The sequence below is a fragment of the Aphis gossypii genome, chromosome 2 (genome assembly GCF_020184175.1).
Source record: "Aphis gossypii isolate Hap1 chromosome 2, ASM2018417v2, whole genome shotgun sequence".
Classification (NCBI taxonomy): Eukaryota; Metazoa; Arthropoda; class Insecta; order Hemiptera; family Aphididae; genus Aphis; species Aphis gossypii.
In genome coordinates this window covers 85,516,234-85,538,155 of record NC_065531.1, presented here as the reverse complement: position 1 = coordinate 85,538,155, position 21,922 = coordinate 85,516,234, and the positions used below count along the sequence as shown (strand labels likewise).

At 22.6% G+C, this 21,922-nt stretch overlaps 1 protein-coding gene across 1 annotated transcript in view; it reads right to left on the bottom strand.

Annotated features, from left to right (window-relative positions):
- LOC114119898 (neuroglobin-1-like) overlaps window positions 1-17,389 on the bottom strand; it is a 90,294-nt gene extending 72,905 nt beyond the window's left edge. The window contains exons 1-2 of the mRNA XM_027981637.2: window positions 17,229-17,389; window positions 14,236-14,611 (exon numbers count right to left, since the gene is read on the bottom strand). Coding sequence (XP_027837438.1) covers window positions 14,236-14,492 — 257 coding nt within the window. The 5' untranslated portion in view covers window positions 14,493-14,611; window positions 17,229-17,389. The remainder of the gene's footprint in view (window positions 1-14,235; window positions 14,612-17,228) is intronic.
- Window positions 17,390-21,922: the final 4,533 nt, after the last annotated feature.

The window sequence follows — 21,922 nt, the reverse complement described above, 5'->3', positions numbered from 1 at the left end:
CGATAAATCACAAGTACATTGTATTACTAAATTATGGTAGATGATTAAAATTATATAAATATTCATATTTTTAAATTGAATAACTATTTTTCTAGCTCTATACTACCTATATCTACGTATATAATAGGACTATACTAAATAATAATAAATTATTGTTTTACTGATAAAATTATCTTTAGTGTATCTCAGTCGAAACTGTATACTTGCGTCTAATATATTTTTTTTTTTAACAATTCCTAATATTTTACCGTAGATTTAGAGAAACTACAAAATAAATGAACATAACGCTGTATAATCTAATATTTCCAATTAATATATAGAAGTCATTATTATAGGTATTATTATGGGTCACTATAAATAATTTTTTTTTCGTACTACATCATATTATATAATAAATACATTTAAAATATTTAAATTTTTTTTTTTTTTTTAATGTAACTTGTTTTTGAAAAGTTCCATACAAAATTAAATAAAAATACAATTGAAGTATAACATGTTATTTAAACTTACAATATATATTCAATTTCATTATTAAAAATTTATGCAGACTTTAAATTCATTGTAATTTTTGATTACCTAATTAAAGATTTCCTAAAAATAAACTCATAATATATTAAAAAAATAATGTTAAAAAAAATTGTATAAGTTTTAGACAAGACTTTTCCATGTTTAAAATTGAATTTTCAGGAAAGTCATATTCCTGACTTTATCTATTATTTATAGTTTTCAATGCGGACAAGACTTTCTATAAAACCCTTGTTAACTTAAAACTATTGTTTGATAGTTGAATATATTACATGTGGATATATAAATGAGGATCAAAAAATACTTTAATCAAGTAATATACTTAGTAGTACCTACATATATTTAAAGATATTAAAATTAAATCGTTTTTAAAGTTATACTAAATTGTTTATTGCCTTGTAACTTAAACCAATAAAATTAGAAGTATGTAAAACAATTTTAAATGTTAAGAATATTAGCTTGTCAATAACTGTCGATTAAAATTGTATAAACTATTCAAAATAAATAGAGTCTGGTTACTGAAAGATTATGAAAAATACTTCAAAAATGCATTTCAGAACCTCAACTTTTTAAAATAAAAATAAATACTAGATAATAAAATATACATTCACTAGATATATAGATATATAGATATATACTAACATTCAGCTAGGGTCCTAGGGATCAATTAGATTTAATAAGATATAGAAATTTCATACTACGATTGATAATTATATCTGGTCTGGTTAACCATGTCATTTTTCAACATTATTTCTATTTTACAGTAAGGTTTAATATTATGACAATAATTTAAATAAAGTAAACGTATAATTTAAAACTAATCATAAAGATTTATAGAAGTATCAGTATCATATCATATTATATACCATATTATAAACTATTTTAAAATACAAATTAAGAATAAAATCTTTTTCAATTGTTTTAGAACTAAAAATCACTGATACAATTGAATTTTTTAAAAAAAATCATTAATAATAGAATACACTATTTAGTTATATAAACTAAAAAATAAAACTAAAAAAACCAACCTTAAAGGATTTTTTTTATTTAATTTTTATAAAAGGATGACGCCATCGTTTAGAAAACCTCACGGCAAAACTGTTACGATTACATGAACGTTCATCATATTTTAAAATCTGACGATAGTCATTACGATAATATTATCGCAATTTTAGAAGTGATGCTATCTAAAAAGATTGTTTTTTAAATAATTCCTAAAGTAACAAAAGACCAACCATAAATACTTTGCATTCGTATAGCTTATTGTATATGGTATAATACAATATGACTTTATTAGGTTTTCTATTTTATAAAATAGTTAATTACAATATATATTTTAAACTAAAACTAAGCTATACATTGAAGATATAATCTTACTATTTATACAATGTATACAGTTGGTTAAAGAATAAATAAATACATAATAATTTACATTTATTAATCGACTTAAAAACCCAATTTATAAGAATTAAAATAAGTAAAAGTTTATTAGAACTTAGAATTACCCAAAGTTGTATTCATACACGTATTTTTACTACTCGTATAATATAAAAATTATAATTAAAACATTAAATATAGGTAATAGGTATTATCTAACATTCGTAAAATTAATTAAACATTACATTTTTAACTTAAATTTTTTATTTTATTTTTTTATAGTGTACTTTAAAAACTCTATTCAAAATAGTTCAATGTATTGTACTTCAATTATTTAAAAAAAAAAAACATAGTAGTTGATCAAGTTTATTTTATAACTCTATTTTTATTTAGTTTAAATTTTTTTTTTCTGAATGCAAGTGTGTGTGTGTTTTTTTTTTTTTGGAATTATATGCTTGAAGACATTTGAAAATATATTTTTTTATCAATAATATATAAATTATTTGTAAAATTTATATTTTAAAATCAACTAAAAATCAAAACATTTTATTTTTAAATTTTTTTAACAGATTAGGAAAAGTAACTTTTTTTAAAACAAATATTTTATAATTCATTAGTTTTTGACGATAGATGTGCTTAATTAGTGTTAATTAAAATAATTAAAAGGAATTTATGTATATTAATTTAAAGTTTATAAAAAAAATCAAGTTTTCATGCTAAAAAATAATTAATTTATTGTTCCTAGTTTTCAATTTACATTAAAATGCTTTTAGTTTTGACAATAGACACAAATTCATAAAAGTTACGTCGATTTTAAAGACAAGTACATCAAGTGGTCGACTCTCGTCACTCCGCTTCACCTTAGCTCTGGTTTCCTTCTTTAAAAATCCAGATATTTCACATTTTTTAAAAAATAGGTCAAATGTAAAATTATAGTGAAAATATTTATTTGAGCTTTTTTCTTAAAATAAATCAATAGTAACCTTTTTATATACGTTTATGTTGCTTTACAGTATTAATAATATTTATTTTTTAATATTCCATACGATTTTAATACATAATTCTCTGGCATGCATATATTCCAAAGCAATTATAAAATTATTTTAATTCTTTCATAATATACTATCCTATCCATCAACTTGGAATGTCATAATTTGTGAAATAATAAAAAAAATAATGATTTACTACTTATATAATTTTAAAAGATTAAAGAGATTTTGAATGTCAATTTCAGCCAATTGGGTAACTTATTTTAAATAAGAAACAAAAAAGAATTATCTTTCCTCAACATTTAGATACTTAATCTAAACATACAAGACATAAATTTATCAGGTTTCTAGATACCGATCGATATTTCTATCTGACTTACTACGTAAATTTGCATAAATCGATACAGCTTGTAATTAATAATGTTATATAAGTATAATATAAATAAAAATATAATAAAATAACATAATAAAGTAAATTAAGGTGCTAAAGAACTGTAAAAAAAAAAAAAGTATAATATTATGGAAACTTAAACATTGTAAAAACATAACATAGTAGTATCATACATAACATAATAATAATAATAATAATAATTGTATTATCGATTGATAATTTTATTTTATTTCAATAACATATTTCGTTAACTTACTGTTTGTTATTCATTTAGTATAACCAAGTACGCAACTCGGTAAATTATATATAATTAAATTTACATAAAAACTTTTTCTGAAAATTCAAAATTATTTTTAAGTTTAGTAAGAAATAATTTTATTTGTCTATTGTCCTGTAATTTTTATATATTTTAAATATTCACAAAGTAAATGAAACATATTATGTAAAAACCACATAAAGTTGATAACAAAAGCCGCCAAACTACTGAAAGAAGATGTTCTATAACATGAACTTAATTATAATTTTTAATATATTTTCTACGTGAATTTTTTAAATAGGTTAATACCTTATTTATTAGTTAATTGTTCATACCTATTAAAATATACTAAATTGAAACTCATCAAAATCAAAATTTATTAGATTTAAATGTATGTACGAGTATTGGTAATTTCAGGTTTCCCGATACAAATTATAGTTTAATAAACGTTCCAACGATAAATAATGATGAATTTTAAATAATTTCTCTCTTCACTGTTACAAAATAAATGTTACAGTCGCAAATAAATAAATATTAATTATATAAGGCAATTATAACTAAACTATTGGACTCTGTACAAGCTATCGTGTATACTTAATATATTATAGGCTGATAATATTAAATATTCTCCAACATAAATGTTTGGTCACTTATACACTTATCCATGGTTGAAATGGTTGAACGCTTGTTAAGCAAAAAAAAAGAAGTTAATTATATATATTTTATCGATTTTATGACTTAATATAAGGACTATCATAATATTAATTATTAAGAAAATACAAGTATGTCTGTATTAAAGTATAGTTTAAAGGACATAATTTTGAAATAGAAATTGTGAAAGCCATTCATTTTTTATTTTTTATTTTATTTTTTATGAACAAACAAGTTAAATTGGGTGCAAAATTAATTGTCTACCCAACTGTGGCATAAAAAGTCAAGCTTTTTTTGTTTGTGAAAATCTAAAAAATAGTGTCAAACTTAAAGATGAGTAATATAAAAAGAAAAAAAAAAGAATCTTACATCTTATAGTTGTTGACACAGTTTTCTTTCACGTTACTCGAGTTTATTAATTTTTTAAATGTATAATATAACTGTACTTTATAATATTATTAAACCAATTATATACTAAAATAAAAACTAATAAATAAGCAAACAAACTTATCGGTTTTAATCATGCTTTATATTTTTACATACAAAATATAAATATTATCATTTATATAATTATAAAATAAATGTGGTTGAAAAATGTTACTGTGATTAAATTTTCCAATAAGTGTACTTATCAGTATACTTTATTCAACATAATGGTGTATTGGCAAAATACTAGGTATATACGTATACTAGCACTTAAAATATTATGCTTTAGAATATTTTATGCATATTGTACATTGAACATTATATTTGAATAGATGAAAAGAGCTTGAATAACGGAATAAATATGACCGTGAAAACATTTTTTAAAAAAAAAATAGAATCAGCAAAAAGAAAAATTAAAAATACAGTCAGCTTTTAGTTCGTCATATACTCATATATAATCAACAGCAAACAACCACGTATTTTGATCGCTACCGAGTGATTTATGAGCTCGTAATATCCTATGTATGTATTCTAACACCTAGAGAATGCATCGATAAATCAACAGGAGACCCTTTCTTATCTGTTCTGTGCACAATGTGATGTGGACACTGATTTTCAGACTAAATATTCTTTGTTTAACAACAACATCATAAAGTGTTAGTTTATTTTGAACATAATAATGCCTGTAAACATAAATTTGTCCAATGTCATACTAAAGATATTCAATCAATTAAAGACACCAATATAAATATATAACTCATTCATAGATTATAATTAATTTAGATTAATGTCATATTTTTGATGATAATAATTTAATTAAAAACCCTTTTGAAAAAATTGATAAATAAAAATGATACGTATTTTAGAATGTAAAGAATTAAAATTGTATAGATTAAAAATAGTTTGTAATGGTAAATTGAATAAAAAAAAAAACGAAAAATATTTTCTATTATACAAAATAATAATCCTAGTTTTTATGTTTTAGTTTTAGAATAAAATTTTTCCAGTAAATACCAAGAACCAGGAAGAATTAGTGTTTATTGCCTTGCAAAAGCCATATACAGTTATGAAACTGCTTAAAATAATCACAATTACGATTTTTTTCTAGTAATACATAATATTTGTATATTTTTAATTCCAAAGTAACGTTATAATGCAAAACATACTACATTATTTATCATAAAACCTAATCCAAGTAATAGATAAACACTAATTTAGTTGTATTTCAATCATTTTCATTAATTTTTACTTTTTAGAAATGTATTATCACCAAAATAATCTTTACCTTTAGTTATACCTATTTTTTTATTTTTATTTTTATTATAATTATTTGAATTAATCAATCTATATCCTAAAGCATTGTTGTACAATAAGCTTAAGTGATACTAGCATTAAGGTTAGTTGGTTAGTATTAAAGAAAAAAATTACCGATTGACGACATTTCTGAGTTATGGTTAATCCTACTAAATAATTATTTATTTTACTCCAATGGCGATGAATTATTTACATGTTTCATGTATTACGGTATTTAGGTAAACCTATATTTACTACGTTATGTAGTTTTTTTAGAATTGAAAATTTTAATTTTTGCTATCTTTTTTTTACATTCTAAATTAATTCAATTGACTACTTTGTAAGTTGTAGAAAAAAAATTGTTATAGAAGTACTTGATAAAAAGACAAATAGAAAAAATTCCATTTGGATATTGAGAGAACAGACAAATGTGTTGAATTACCCCAAGAAATAACAAAACAGTAGTGTCCAAAGTATTTTGATACAGCACTTTAAGTTATAACCATAATTCCCATTCATGGCAACAATTTATAATATACAATAATATAAGACATATCAAAGTAAAATATTATAACAAGAAAATACCAATGATGAAAGTGATATCGAAAATAAAATTTAAAATCGTTGTATCGTATGTAGAATTTTACTATATATGACAACGATTCAAATATTTATAACTGATACAAAACTAAAAATATTTCAACCAATTGATGCATTCTTTGAATTATTTGTAAAGTAGCTATTAGATTTAGTAGAGTTAGATAGATTAGTAGTTAGATACTGTTAAAAAAAAAGTTTTTTAACGTTTTAATTTGATGAGCTTAAAAATAGTTGGAAGAATATCTTTAAATTATGTCACAAAATATGCAATGTTAAGCACGTTTAAAAAAAAAATGAATAAATTTAATATGCTTTTAATGTGTACTTAATACTTAATTGAAAACAAATTTACTAAAAAAAAATCAATTTCAAGTATTAAAACAGAACAAAAATTTAAGTAATTTTGACCTGAAAAGTATTGATGAATCTACAAAATTGACTGTCAAACAACTAGTAAAAGTTAGCAGATTCTTTATAAATAACCGAGAAAATTAAGTTCCTTTAAAAGTAAAGTAAAATATAAAGGTATAGGGAAATATTTCAATTTTCTCTTTTTTAGATAGAAAAGTTACATAAGTTAAACATAACCTAACCTTACAAAATTAAAAATAAAAAAGTATTTAGTTGATACTTGATAGTTTTATCAATATTTTGATTTTACTCTCCTCGAAAATATTTTGAATTTAATACATTTAAAACTATTATTTCAATTTTTTTTTTATGGTTGAACACAATGTTTTGCTTGAATTTTTAGCTTAACTATATGTTTAATATAGTACCTAATACTAAAAATAATCAAAAAACGTATACAATATTTAAAACATTGAAATGTAAATTGTTTAACGTTTAACTGTAGTAAAACTCCAAAAGAATAAAAAGTATAACCCATGAATGAAACAAAACTGTTATATATTTTTTTTTGCATGTTTATACGCCGTAGTATTAGTACTTAGAAACTGAAATACAATAGCATGTATCTCAATGGTAAGTATGCTATACCATCGAGACAGTGCAATAATAATAACGAAACAAAATGGTAAATATTCACATTCAATGAACCACTTGTTATTTGAATAAAATGCTTTACTATTAAATGCATAATATTTAAAGTAGGATTTTTATCTACGAGCTCTTATAAATATGTGTTGTGACAATATTAAATAAACTAAATACTTAGGAAAAATGTATATTTAATTAAGTGATCATCATGTTGTAACGATATTTTGATTATTATTATTACTGTGTAAATATGTTGGGGTATTATTATAATTATCGTATTTCAAACTATTTTAACGATGTATACTTATAATAATATGTGCACTGCATACTATATAGTGTTATAAAAATTGAAATTTAACGACATTAACTAAACAAACAAATAAATTAATAAAATAAAACGAAATTAAAATCCATTTTAATTGTTTGTATACAAATTTTTTATCACTATTTGGGTAATCAGCTAACCTATTTTATGACAAAATCTTCCGCAATAAAAACATCAATAATATGTAGTTTTAAGTATAGTAAGTAATTTATTTGCATTTTCATTGCATGGATATTAAATTAATGTTTATATAATGTATATTATATATGTATAAACTATCATAATTTACATTAATGTATATACATAGAGTACAGTGATTACATGCTATGTATGTATTTGTATTTAGGAAAACGAGGACTAAAACTTATTTTATCTACTGAAACAAATGTATCTTATTTAATGACCCAAACTTGGCATTTTCACGAGTAATATTTATGAGTAATATTTTCGTATATTTATAAAACATAAAAGAATAAAAACTAGGTTAGAATATATTTTATACATTTTAATTTAATGAGTATGAAATATTTCATAACAATATTATTATTACTTTTTTTTTATTATTTGAAATTTTCATATTTTAAATAAAGAATAAATATTATTACATTATATTTAACAGCGCAGTTAAAATAAGAAGTTCCTTACGTTTTTACGTTTAAATTTAAAATTCTCAAGAAACAGAGATTCAATTAAAAAACAAAATGAATTAATTACCTAGGTATTTTCTTAACCTTTGAATAAATAATTAGTCTTGAGCGATTAACATCTAATTAAGTACGAAAAAATAAACGTTTAAAGAACCAGCATTTTCTAATAATGTTATCATAGTAGAAATTAGGGTAAAATCACAAGTGAATTATCGTATATTTTATAGCCTCTTGTTATAGATTAGGTATTCAGCTTTTCTACTAACAAGTATTAACAATACTATTTGAAATAGCGAAGATGAAAAGTACCTACTTACGAACTAAAAGCTGATTTCTGATCACATGTAACTATAAACTATTAATAAAAATAGTTAAAAAAAATTAAAGTTAAAAAATAACTAAACTAGCTTATCAAAATACGAAATGATGTTTTCATAAATATTATGATTCGTATGATTACACTTATTTAAATTGTTGTCAAATGAAAATAATACAACCTTTATCCCTGTATTATTATTATTAGTGAACATTTTTTTATAACAATAATTTTTATTAATATCAATTTAATCAAATATAAATTCATGTACCTATGTATGTGCATATTTATTTTATTATAAATCAATGATAATCTGAAGATAGTTGTGAATTCTTGCAGTAAATGTAAAAACAATATTATAAAAATTTAAATATCTACATAAAATACTTTGGTTTTTATTCAACTTACATTCATTAAAAATAAAACAGTAATTTAATCTAGAGTAAAAGGTTACGTTAATATTATATATTAAATGATATAATAATAATATCTAAATTTAAGATTTTTTTTTTTTGATTTCTTGGATAAAAAAAACTACAAGTAACACAAATTTAATTGATTTATTCAAACAATCAAACAACTAAATACAAATAGTTCATAAAATATTATTTTTTATAGTTTTTATTTAAAATATACCAACTATAAATACAAATATCACTGTACAGTGTGTATAGACAATATACATATGGTTAGTGTGTGCTCGTTTAAAATTGTCTATCAACTATAATGTATATCTGGACCATATTGTTTTATTATAAAAGTACGTATGTAGTTCTTTTTTAAATGTCACAAAGTTAATATGTGAACAAAGAGACAATAAAATAATTGTTGTATTTTCTAATGGTGAATACGTGTTTTGTCACCGTTGGATATTAAAGCAATTTTGTTAGTTACAACTTACATGACACATAATAATATCTAAATATTTTAGAAAGTTTATAAATTTAACCCATTAACATGCGAATAATAAAAATGAACAAAAATGTAATTTAACGAAGGTATACAAAACTTAACACAATACGTTTTAGCATTTTGGCTAAAAACAGAACTGAAAAGGATTTTAGTATTAACGAACAACCTGCATTGTTTATTATACTGGTGGCAATGTCAGCTGCCCGTGAAACATTATAGGGACACATGTATATTTTGAGCATTTGATTGCAATTATAGATAAAGTAATATTTGAACTTAAAACGTTACAGAATTATAATTAAAAGTAATATGCAATAATATACAACGTAAGAATTAAATTTAAAATTAAATAATAATATACAATAAATTACAAAATTATCCATAGTAATATAAAATATTATAAAAAAATGTAAACTGCTACTTTTTATAGTTCAAGAATAATATTTAATATTAAAAAACGAATTTTAATGATTTATTTCCCCAATATTTAAATCCCTAAAAAATTTTTTAAGTAAAGTTATCTACAATACAGTAGATTTTTCGTTTTAGAATAAGTTTTAGGAGTAAAATTAAAAATTGTTCATTGGTCAAAACTATTCTTAACAAATTATTACAAAAATTATTCTCCTATAATTTAGCATACGATCAAGTAGGAGTAATTTATAAGCATTCGTATAATGTATAATTATTACACAATAATTTACAAAGAATAATATTTATAAATTTATAATTAATACAGTCAATTACGATTAAAAAAAAATACACCCAGGAGACTATAAGAAAACTTAAATATCTATATAACTACAGTGATTTTACATTCACAATATGCCTGTATTGATTTTTTTTCAATTAACCACAAATATTTTTAATCTCCATTAAATACTTCACAATCTGAACAATTTAAAATAAATTAGTGATTTTTCAATTGTTTTTGTCGTCGAAAACCTTTATATTTTAATGAATGCATATCGTAAATTATACTCAAGTATGAGTGTGGCAATAATTCATACTATTTGCCTTGTCAGAAACGATATATATTTATTTATTTTAGCTTTTTCCATTTATTTACACACTGTACTGTATTTACAACATTAACACTAAAATTATGTTAGGTATTATATCTCATGGGCATCAACATGAAACTGTATAATAGATAATAATAGATAATGTTACCATTATCTTTTTAAAAGAATAAATAAAAATAAAAATTTTATTTTATTCATTTTGGTCTAAACGTAGTCTATAAGTGTTAGATTACACAGACACTATTTCTTCAATGATCTTAGAATTCTGTCTATAAGTACGAAATAGGTGGTAATCTCTCTCCCAATACAAGTTTTAAGAAGTGCAATATTTATATTTGACATAATCGTGCTTGTACATTTCATAAATATTATTAATAAATAATGATTTTAATTATTTTTAAATTTTGTTAAGATAATTTGCAATAAAAAAAAAAAAAGTGAACCAGCTTAAATTTAAAATTACTTGTTCAACTTCGTAATACATTTTTCTTTTTAACATATTTATGCTTTTCTGGTACCATAACTTATTTATTAATTTTTGAACATTTTATTTGTAAATACAAGTAGAGATGGTGAGCAAGAATTATTTAATTATTTTTGTCTTAATCGTATTCTTTTACAATTTACTTTTTCCATACATAATAATATGCATATTACTATGCAAATATTATAATTATTATTTATTAATACTATTTTTTCCCATTCTTAACTTATCTTCAAGATTGTTTTTTTAAAAATATAAATTTTACACATTTGAAGAGCATATACCTGTTTTACTATCATCTATTGACAACTAATTTCAACAAAACTTTCAGTTTTTAAAATATACTCCGTACTAATTCATATTTCTTATAATATTAATGACATTATTATTCATTCAATACTCATACAGGGTACATTCAGACTAATACTATTTCAATATATGTGACATTTGTTATTTATCTAATGCACATACTACAAAGTTTAGAATATAAATTTTGTTTAAAATTGAATTTGTTTATATTCAGAAATATGTGTAGATATTGTTATTAACTACTTATATGAAATATATTACATAATAGAGACATATAAAAAGAAAATTTAAATGTTTGGTTATATTAAATAGTTCATTATTTTTAGTTATATTTAAATAATGCTAACTACAGTCTATATCGATGGATATATTATACCTATTATATCAAAGAGTAAATAATATGATGTAAATAATACCATATTTGAATTCAAATTAATTATTTTGACAGCTTGGTAGTCTGTGTTAAGTGAATCGTGTAATTATATGTAATCCACATCTCAAACTATATATTGTATGATTAATTATATAATAGTAAATTTAATATGTTGAATAGTTATGATTTAGCATTTTTATTTATTTAATCGCCAATACTGTGTATCTTAATTTTCTGACCATTTTGTATATTATTAATATATATTTATGGTTTATTTATAATACTGCATTTTCAGACATAAATCCTAAATAACGTATAAAAATTAGATTGACTATGATCAAATTGCATTTCCTACCTGAAAAATGTATACCTACACAAATAAATATTGCATAATACATGATAGATTGAAAAAAAATTAATTAATTAAATGCTAATCAATTAATAAAATATCATAATAATATTAAGTGATTCATAAATAAATCAAATAAATGACTCGCATGCAACAGATTCAATAATTATACTTCACAATTAAATCTGATATTTAAATATATTAGAACATGTCCCATTTAATAAATACTAAAAGTTGAGTATGGAGTTGAGATTGGAAAACAAAAGCAGCTAACAGAGAGAATTGGTTGTTTAACGATATGGTCCTAACGGTCGGTAATAGGTACCTTGGGTAATATGTTTACTAAGAAGAAGAAGAAAAATAGTTGAGTATAAACACTATAGTAAATCAAATCCATTAAAAAAACTTTCTTAAATTTCAACTATTTCGTAATAGATTGTGTTAGTTAATAATATTTTATGATAGTTATAAGAAATATAGAACTTTTAGATACCTATAAGTAAAAAATAAAAAATAAATATCCTATATTTTTAATTAATATTTTATATTAACAAGTACTAAATTATTATCAAAGCTTAATTAATCAGTATTATTATACAAACTCACTAAATATTTACAAGCTCCGTATCAAGTATATAAATCGATGTAAGTCATTCAAATATTGGGTTCTGTCAAAAAATTCAAAATCATATCTTCCATTTCAATCTCTATGTATAAACGGTAGAAAACAAAACCACATATCTATATTGTATTATCTTGATCACTACTCCTTACTCCTAAATCACCAAAATCTGCTTAAAGACATGTAAGACGCAAGAAATATGTCTGTGAAAAATATATTCTGAAGAATCATCGACTCAAAAAAAAAAAAAAAAAATGATTCAACAACTTATTATTGTAGGTACAATCGCACAGATGAAAATTACATTAATGAGTGACTCTTTATTCAAGACATTTAATATTATTAAAAATTTAAAACTAACGAAAAATATGGTTATTCTACAAAACAAATTATTTATAGAACTTTTATATGATAATAATAAAATAAAAATCGTAACGAATATTTTGAAGAATACGATGTATTAAATTAATTAAATAAATAAAATATTTTAATGTGTATTACATATTTACATTATAACACTAATTTCGATAGGATTATATTATATATACAACATTATAACATGAGCAAATGCATACAGTTCAAAGCAAATTTTCCATAAATGTTTTCAAATTATTAAATACACTTTATTAATCAAATAACTATTTTAATTATTACATTTTTAATCAAGCTCTATGCATAGTTATAATAGTACTACCTACATAAAATAATATTTGTAATGTATCAACGTATAATAGTTTAAACACATTTTTTAATTTATAATATTTCACAGAAATCAAGTTTTCCTTTTATTAATTCATAATATATTAAAATAAAACTATTTAAATATATTTTTTAGTTAAAATATATTTTTTTAATACTTAACACTCATTAACTAAGAATAATATCAACTAAATTAGAAAATAAATATATGAGCAGTTAAGTATAAATATGATTATGTAAAACGATGATTGTATGTAATGTACTTATATTATATCTTTTATAATATTCTTTACTATATTATTTAATATTTTATTTGCATGTTCATTTAAATTATCGAATAATAATTTTGATATACACCTATTTATTATTTATACAAGTAATAAATTATTAATCCTTATTTTTTAGTCGTATTTACTAATGTGTTATTTTCTAATACACAATATTATATAAATAAAATATTTATTTGATTAAAATATTATTCTAATTTGAATAATTGTACTTTGCAAACTTAAAATTACAAATTCGATGCACATTTTTAAAAATTCTATTAAATAATAAGTAATAAAATCATATGTAAAACTATTGTGGATTTCTAAAACGATCGCATCCACGATAACACCTACTATGTTTAATATCTAAAATAAGTTTTGATATTTTTATAATATACCTTACGAATGTGATGACACCAACTTTTGCAATGTCCTCCTCTAACAATTTCCACATTTCAGTGAGCAACTCTTTTTGCCGCATAGTCAGCGGTTCTGGAGGAGGCAAAGCCGGTGGCTCTGGTGGAAATTCTTCTTCTTCCAGAAAAGTATTTTGCCTGCTTGAAAGCCGCTTGTTATGTCGTGTTGAGCCATCATCGCCCGTAGAGTCTTGCTTAGAGAATATTGATCCCCTTCTGGTCGTTCCCGCGTTTCCCATTGAATTTGTATAATATACACGGATATACGTAGAACAATTATATAGGACCAAAGATGCTCACTAACACCGACGATTATTCATAAGCATCATTCTAGATTCTTCGATATCCAAAAATTTAACTAAAATAACATAAATGTATAAAAAAAAATATTAATTTTCCACAAAATATTATTTTGAATTACTTTTTAAAATATAGTATATAAAAATGTTACATATTATATTATAACGCAATTATAATATAATCAAAACATGATTCAATATTATGTTTACGAAAAAAAATGTTTTATCAATGTTTAAAATATTTAATGAAATTTTATAGAAATATATAATTTTAAATGATTTGCGTGTCTAATATAATTATAAATGTACCTATATATTAATAAATTATAAATATGTAATAATATGTAAATACACTTTTGTAAAAAACCACACGAGTTTTAAAAGCTAAACTGATATTTTAACAGAAAAGTTAAATGATTTATTAAATTTAAGATACAAGTATGAGTAATAGAACACATAAAAACATCAACTGAATTCGTCTACTAAAAAAAAATATTTTTTCTATTAGAATAAAAATATGGAAGTATTGTTTTTCGCTGATTCTGGTCTATGTATAGTGTTAAAAAGTTATTTTTACTCCAAGTATCGAAAATATCTGATAATGTAACCATGATTATGTCTATAAGTTATTAGACATGTGACCAATATATATTATAATTATTCGTTTGATCGTTGAATATATTATTTTAACTAATATTACCAAAAGGTGCATATACTAGAGTAGGTAATTTATATTATATTCATTATAATTTATCATAATTTCATAATAGATGCAATTTAATACCAGTTAAGTATATTTTAAGATGTTTGAAAAATCAAAAAAAAAAAAAAAATGTTAACTTACATTATAGTATATAATTAAATCTTTTCTTTGAATATAATAAAACATTTTTAACCACGACAATCGACTTAAGTAAACTCAGAACAGCGCGCACTCTAACAAAAGCATTTTGACTCCGATTTTCCCATTTTTTAGTGTCGGCATTTTTCCGTACTATTTATTGGATCCATTTATTTATCGATCATAATACATTATAAAAATTTAACAAAAAATTGTATACATATACGACACCACACAGCATTATTTGTTGAAAAAGTAATTACATTACTATTATTTGTTCATTTTCTGCTATCTCAAAGTACCATTATATTATTTTGTTGATTTAATATTACTTTTTATTAATTTTAATAATTGAATCATCACGGTTTGATATTCGAAAATTAAAACATTGCACTTTTTCTACCTATGCACCCATTGAAAGTATGTTTAACCACTAAGTATACCTACGAGTTATATAGAACCGTAATCTAGTCTTATCAACATAGCTTCAGAAAAATATTTAACTTCTAAAGCAAATATAACCATACTGAGAAATCATTCTTTAACATGTTTGTTTAACATTCACTATAATTTTAAACCAAATGTATACATTTTTAATCAACTATAAAAAAAGTTGTTTTAGAAACTGCAAATTACCTAAAAAAAAATGAAATTATACATATTTTATAGATTATATTCTATACATTTAGTGATATTAAAATATAAAAATATACCTATTTAATTATATATTATTATTATGATTCTCTTCCATTATTCTTAATTTAATAAACATTGTATTTAATATATGATGTAAATATTATATTGTATTTCAATTGTATTAACAATGTTTAATTAATCAAAATGTAATAAATCAAATATATACATTTTTTTATTTTAAAACGGTTCTTATAATTTAGTAAAAAATGGTATACTAATAAAATATTAAAAAAAAATAAGCAACGAATTCATCAAATAGGTTCACCTAATGATTTTTTTTTAAATCTTCTTGAAAAATAATATTAATAGTTAATAGTTTTTAAATAGTACTATGTATAGTTTATATTTTTTTTATATAAATAAAATAGTAGAAATATATTATATACCTATACATATTTATATAGACACAATATTGTAATGTATATTGAACTAGTGAATATTATGCACTCCATAGAATAATTATTAGACTACATAGACACATAGTGTAATAATGACAGTGGCTAATAAAGAGGTTTACCAAAATATCTTCACCGAGGAAAACTTAAGCATATTAACTCAATAATACTTAAAAATATAATTTAACACTGAAACTAATGGTTTTATTATTAGCATAAATATTTGAATAAAAATTATAACGATTTTCCAACACGACCGTAGATGTAGTGGTCGAGGATGTCGTATAACAACATTGAAATGTATAGATACTGCTAGTTTTTTAATAATATTTTACTATCACACGTAAAAACGACTACCAAACAAAAACAATATGGCAAAAATAAGGTGTACCAAACGGCAAGGAAAGAACTTCCTGCAATATGCCAAATCTGCGGTAATATTACGCGCGGTAAACTATAACAGTAAAAGTAAACACACTATGACGCGACCAATTTGCGTGCAAGCTCAATAACCACCTAAACATACGAAACACATCGGATGTACTATGTATTCAAATTAAATTAAAAAAAAAAAAAATTATTACAATATAACATATTATTTTTATATTTTTCCCGTGTTTGTTTTTTTTTTTGGGGCCTCCGCACGATTCTCCTTAGTGAGGCCAAGTAATTTTGGGATATCAAAACAAGTAATACATTTAATTATAATATAATAGGTATATTATGTAGAGTAACCTTACGTACCAATTTCGAAGGAAAATATAGTTTTCGGGCGGGAAAGAAAAACGCAACAGCGATGGGGACGGTGGAGACGACGACGGTTTTTGCGAGAGACTGACGGACGCGGAAGCAAAGTTGCGACGGTGGTGCATGCAGCGGTACGACTGGTCGGCGAGCCGCATCCACGTGTGAAGTTCTCGGTGGCGTGGATGGCGCTCAAGTTTGAACAGCGCTTGCGTGTCACGTGGTCGACGAACGGCGCCGAGAGAAGTCGCGATGGGCGATCGGACGGAGGCTCTATAGATAGAGAGGTGTTGTACGTATCGGTTGATTTTACGAGAAATTTCAAACGTGGCCCCAGAGGACTTGAACAGTATTATACGATATATCGTATTATATTATGATGTGATGTTTTAATGAAATCGACAGTCTATTTATTTTCAGCAGTTGCGCGTTGATTCCATCCGCGCGTGTGTTTTATTTTATGAGTATTTATTAAAACTAATAACCGTCGTTGGATACATGAAAAACAAATATTGTAATATAGCGATAATATAGATACACGAGTATAATGAAGACTGCCCAAATGATATATTTTAATGCCTTAGTAAACGGTTAAATACTCAATAGTGTTTCAATAAAAATAAAAGAACTAGCGATTTCGTGTCTGATGTGGAGAACGTCGGCAATTTGATACGTCTTATGACATACATGATGACCGTTCACTATCATATATATTTTAAAAAGTAGGTTAATCTAATGCTGTTTAGAATTTTTTTTTCATAAATTGATTATTTAGTGGAGTATACAGACAAAAAAAAATATAAGAACATAATATGTTGTCTCCATAATTGCGAAAACAAGAACACGATGTGATGCTCAATATACCTATAGACACGTCATTAATTAAATACAATTTTAAATATATTATGTTAGACCAATATTAGTTGATATGCAAGAGATCCGTTTTATAATTACAGAGAGATCAAATTTCCCGAACCTACAGATAAGAGTAGAACAAACTATTGATTATAAAAGTATTTGATTCTATCTCATTAGAGATTTTATGATTCTCGTTGATATACATCGCCCTGATGATCGAGAATTCTGTTTCAAAATAAAGTATTTAAGATACATTTTTTTAATCGCTGAAATATTTATAGTCTTATATAACATGCTATAAAATTAGTTATTAATAATCATAGATATTATATCATATTATTTTTTTTTTATGATTATCATTATTAATTTAATTATATTATATACTCTTATAAAAATTTAAATAATAAAGAATAATATTTGGAGACATAAATATGAATACGCAACACACTACAATATATAATATTTGATTTATACCTTTTCATACTTTCGATCCATGAAACAATATAACTCTGATTGCTTACCGAGTCATTTCTTTGATATAAGACAATAGTCTTTATGAGTAAAAAAAAAAAAATATCAAACAAGCACAAATAAATGTAGTTACATAACGTTTCAGAATGTTATCTTTTTGATTTATAAACTTTTAGATAGTGGGTTACCAATAGAATCAAATAGAAATTTTAAAACCACACTAAAAAAATATTAAAAAGTTTCAAATAGCGTTTTCAGTATAAATTGGAAATTGAATATAGATAAAACTTTTCAATGGTCAATTCTAAAATTTTCTAATAATTCAAAAACACTCAAACATTCAAATGCAATTTGAAAAAATCTCTAGCTTTTAAAAAATCTTAATAATTTTTGTTACCTACTCAAGGTTGGTGCAATTTCATATTTATTTTTATTTTAAATAGATATTAATGAAAATGTACAGCAAAATAAACTTTAAAAAATTCATTGACACATCAAAAATTTAAAATATTTTTTATCTCACAATGGTCAATGATAGCCATTAACGTACCTAGGTAAATACAATTACGCCTTACACAATATCATAATTTTTTTTTATCAAATCACTCAAACAATTTTTATTTTTTTCGTGCCAATGAGTCTATTCAGTGACAATATATGACTATACAAATACAAAAATTAATTAATATATAAAAACATAAACTTGATTCTAACCATATTATTTTGAATATATCTAAATAAACTAGAGTTTTTTATAATATACAACAAAGTTATTGTATATCTACAGCATATTTGTCATATTACTCATTTATTAATAAATAAGTAATGATTAATTCAGGAATTTTTCACAAGTTTAATAGACAACTATAAGATCGATGCTTATTATAAACGTATTTTTAACAATTGCAGCTAAAACTTAAAGCATTATTGCAAAAACCGTAGGTTCTCGAAGCATTCTATGAACAAATAAGTAAAAATGTTATTAAAACAAGTTTTGATTTTAAAAGTATAACATTAAATATTTAGAATGAATAGAATATAATAGGTATTAATAAAGCAGCAAGGTTAATTGGTTCTAGTTCAATCGGATGTATTTGCTTAACTGAACAATGAACATACTTATTTAATTCTTTAATTTAACTCAATATTGCTCTTACGTTCACTTAAAAATAACGTATTTTTTTCAATTTTTATTTTACATATTTTTCAAAAAAAAATTAATTAAATAATACTAAAAATATTATATAACAATCTAATATACTACATAATAATAAAAAATTCATTTTTCGTTTTTTTACTTTTGCTTTACATCGGAAGTATAATTAAGTTATTTGTCCATCAATTAAAAATATCCAAAACATTTGTGTAACTGGAAGTTTAAGATTTAATGATCATATTGTGTTTGTGATATAAGTGTCATTTATGTTTGGTCGAATGTCTATATTATAGTTTAAAAACTATCTTAAGGTGGAACTAATTTTTATTGGAAGTATCTCATATAACTTACAGATTAGTATAACTGGCGTACTGCGTAATAAAATGAATATCTGTTACATAGATAACTTAAAATAATAATTCTATATGTAGTTTTAAATTTTTCTTTGATATTATTTTATAAATATTTTGGTTATATAGCTATTTTTGGAGAAAAGGTAAGAAAAATACTAGATTTTTTTACTGTTGACCCTCCGAATACAAGTTTAAATAAGAATAGGGAAACTATTTGTCTTATCAGAATTTTGTGTATAGAAAACTGAAACTTTACCCACATAGATATAGTATACATCATCGAAAACCTTTTATTAACTATAATACATATGAGAGTATAAGAATACCTACCATCAACGACTTAATCTAGAAAATATCCAGGAAAAGATCCCATAATATAAACAAAAATGCATTTTTTTCGAGCAGATTATTTTAGTAGAAAAAAAAAGCAATATAAAAAGTGAACGCTAATAGCTAAATAGCCTAAATATTATGTCAATTCTATTAAAGTAGTTTATGTTTTATTTTAACGCTTAAATATTATAGGCACATTATACAATACTAACAATATGTGGAAAATAATTATTAATATAAATTTATATTTTTGAAAGCAACTTCAAACTAATATAATATGTTTTGTTCAAATTATTTGTTATTTAGGGTTTTAAAATTGTTGTATAACATAATAATTATTATGTTTCAATATTCAATCATGATTTAACAATAACTATTTATAACTAACCATAACTGTTTTAGGATTAACAATATTAGCAAGTCCAAAATAAATACGTGAATTTTGATTAGAAACTCTGTAATAAATAAGTATAATATCCTATATTTTAATTATTATTTTTATAGTTTATAGCAATTATGTATCTATTTTCTATATACATATATATTACAAAATATATAGGTTGTATTGTAGGTACCAAATTGAGAATATCTGGTAACAATATTTTCTTAAATATGATACCTTCTAAAAGTAATAAAATAATTAAAGATTGTTATAATAGATATTAATTGTACATTCTTTGAAAAAAAAAAATGTTTTGTTTTCAAATTATTTTTTAATTGCAATTTGTTTTTTTTTCCATCACATAAGTGAATATAAAAATATGAAAATTATATTTTACAAGACAATAGGAAATTAATCAGCAGTAAACAAATTGTATAATAGATGTTGAAATAGAAAATATGTAGATTGTTCATTAAAATACACATCCCATAGGTAGGTACTTTTTCTGAAATACTTTTTCCATATCTATGTCTTATACTGAAAATAAATAAAATCAACAAAATGCCTAAGATATAATTCTCTTATGTTGTGCGTATGAAAAATAATGAAATAAATTTGAATTGTTTGAATTGTAATTGTGGAAAAATGTGATCAGTATTTAGATAAGTGATCTAACCTGGGTGTCAATACAATCTCGATCATTTAACTCGACTATTGATTGTACATCATTTCATACATTATATTCTCAATTATTTGCGCTATTCTCAAAACATAATCAGCTTTATTTTCATTAAGTTCTGAAAGGATAAAGGAAATACGTTCATTAAAGTTCAAAATGATCCATTTTACTCTGTAATTTTTAACATAAGAGAAAATTGACTTATAATAAATAATATAGATAATCCAGAGACCCATATAGGTTTTTTTTTATGGTATTTTAATTTTGAATCAAGTTAGTTAAAATTGCAGTTTTTCTGAAATAAATAAAATTAATAAATGTCCTATAAATTGTAAGTTGAAATTATGTATAAAAATATATATTTATAAAGCTCAGTATTAAAAAAAAAATTAAACCATACACCTCTTTCTATTAATAAATCTTAAAATATTATTATTAATATATACTAGTGCATTATTATAG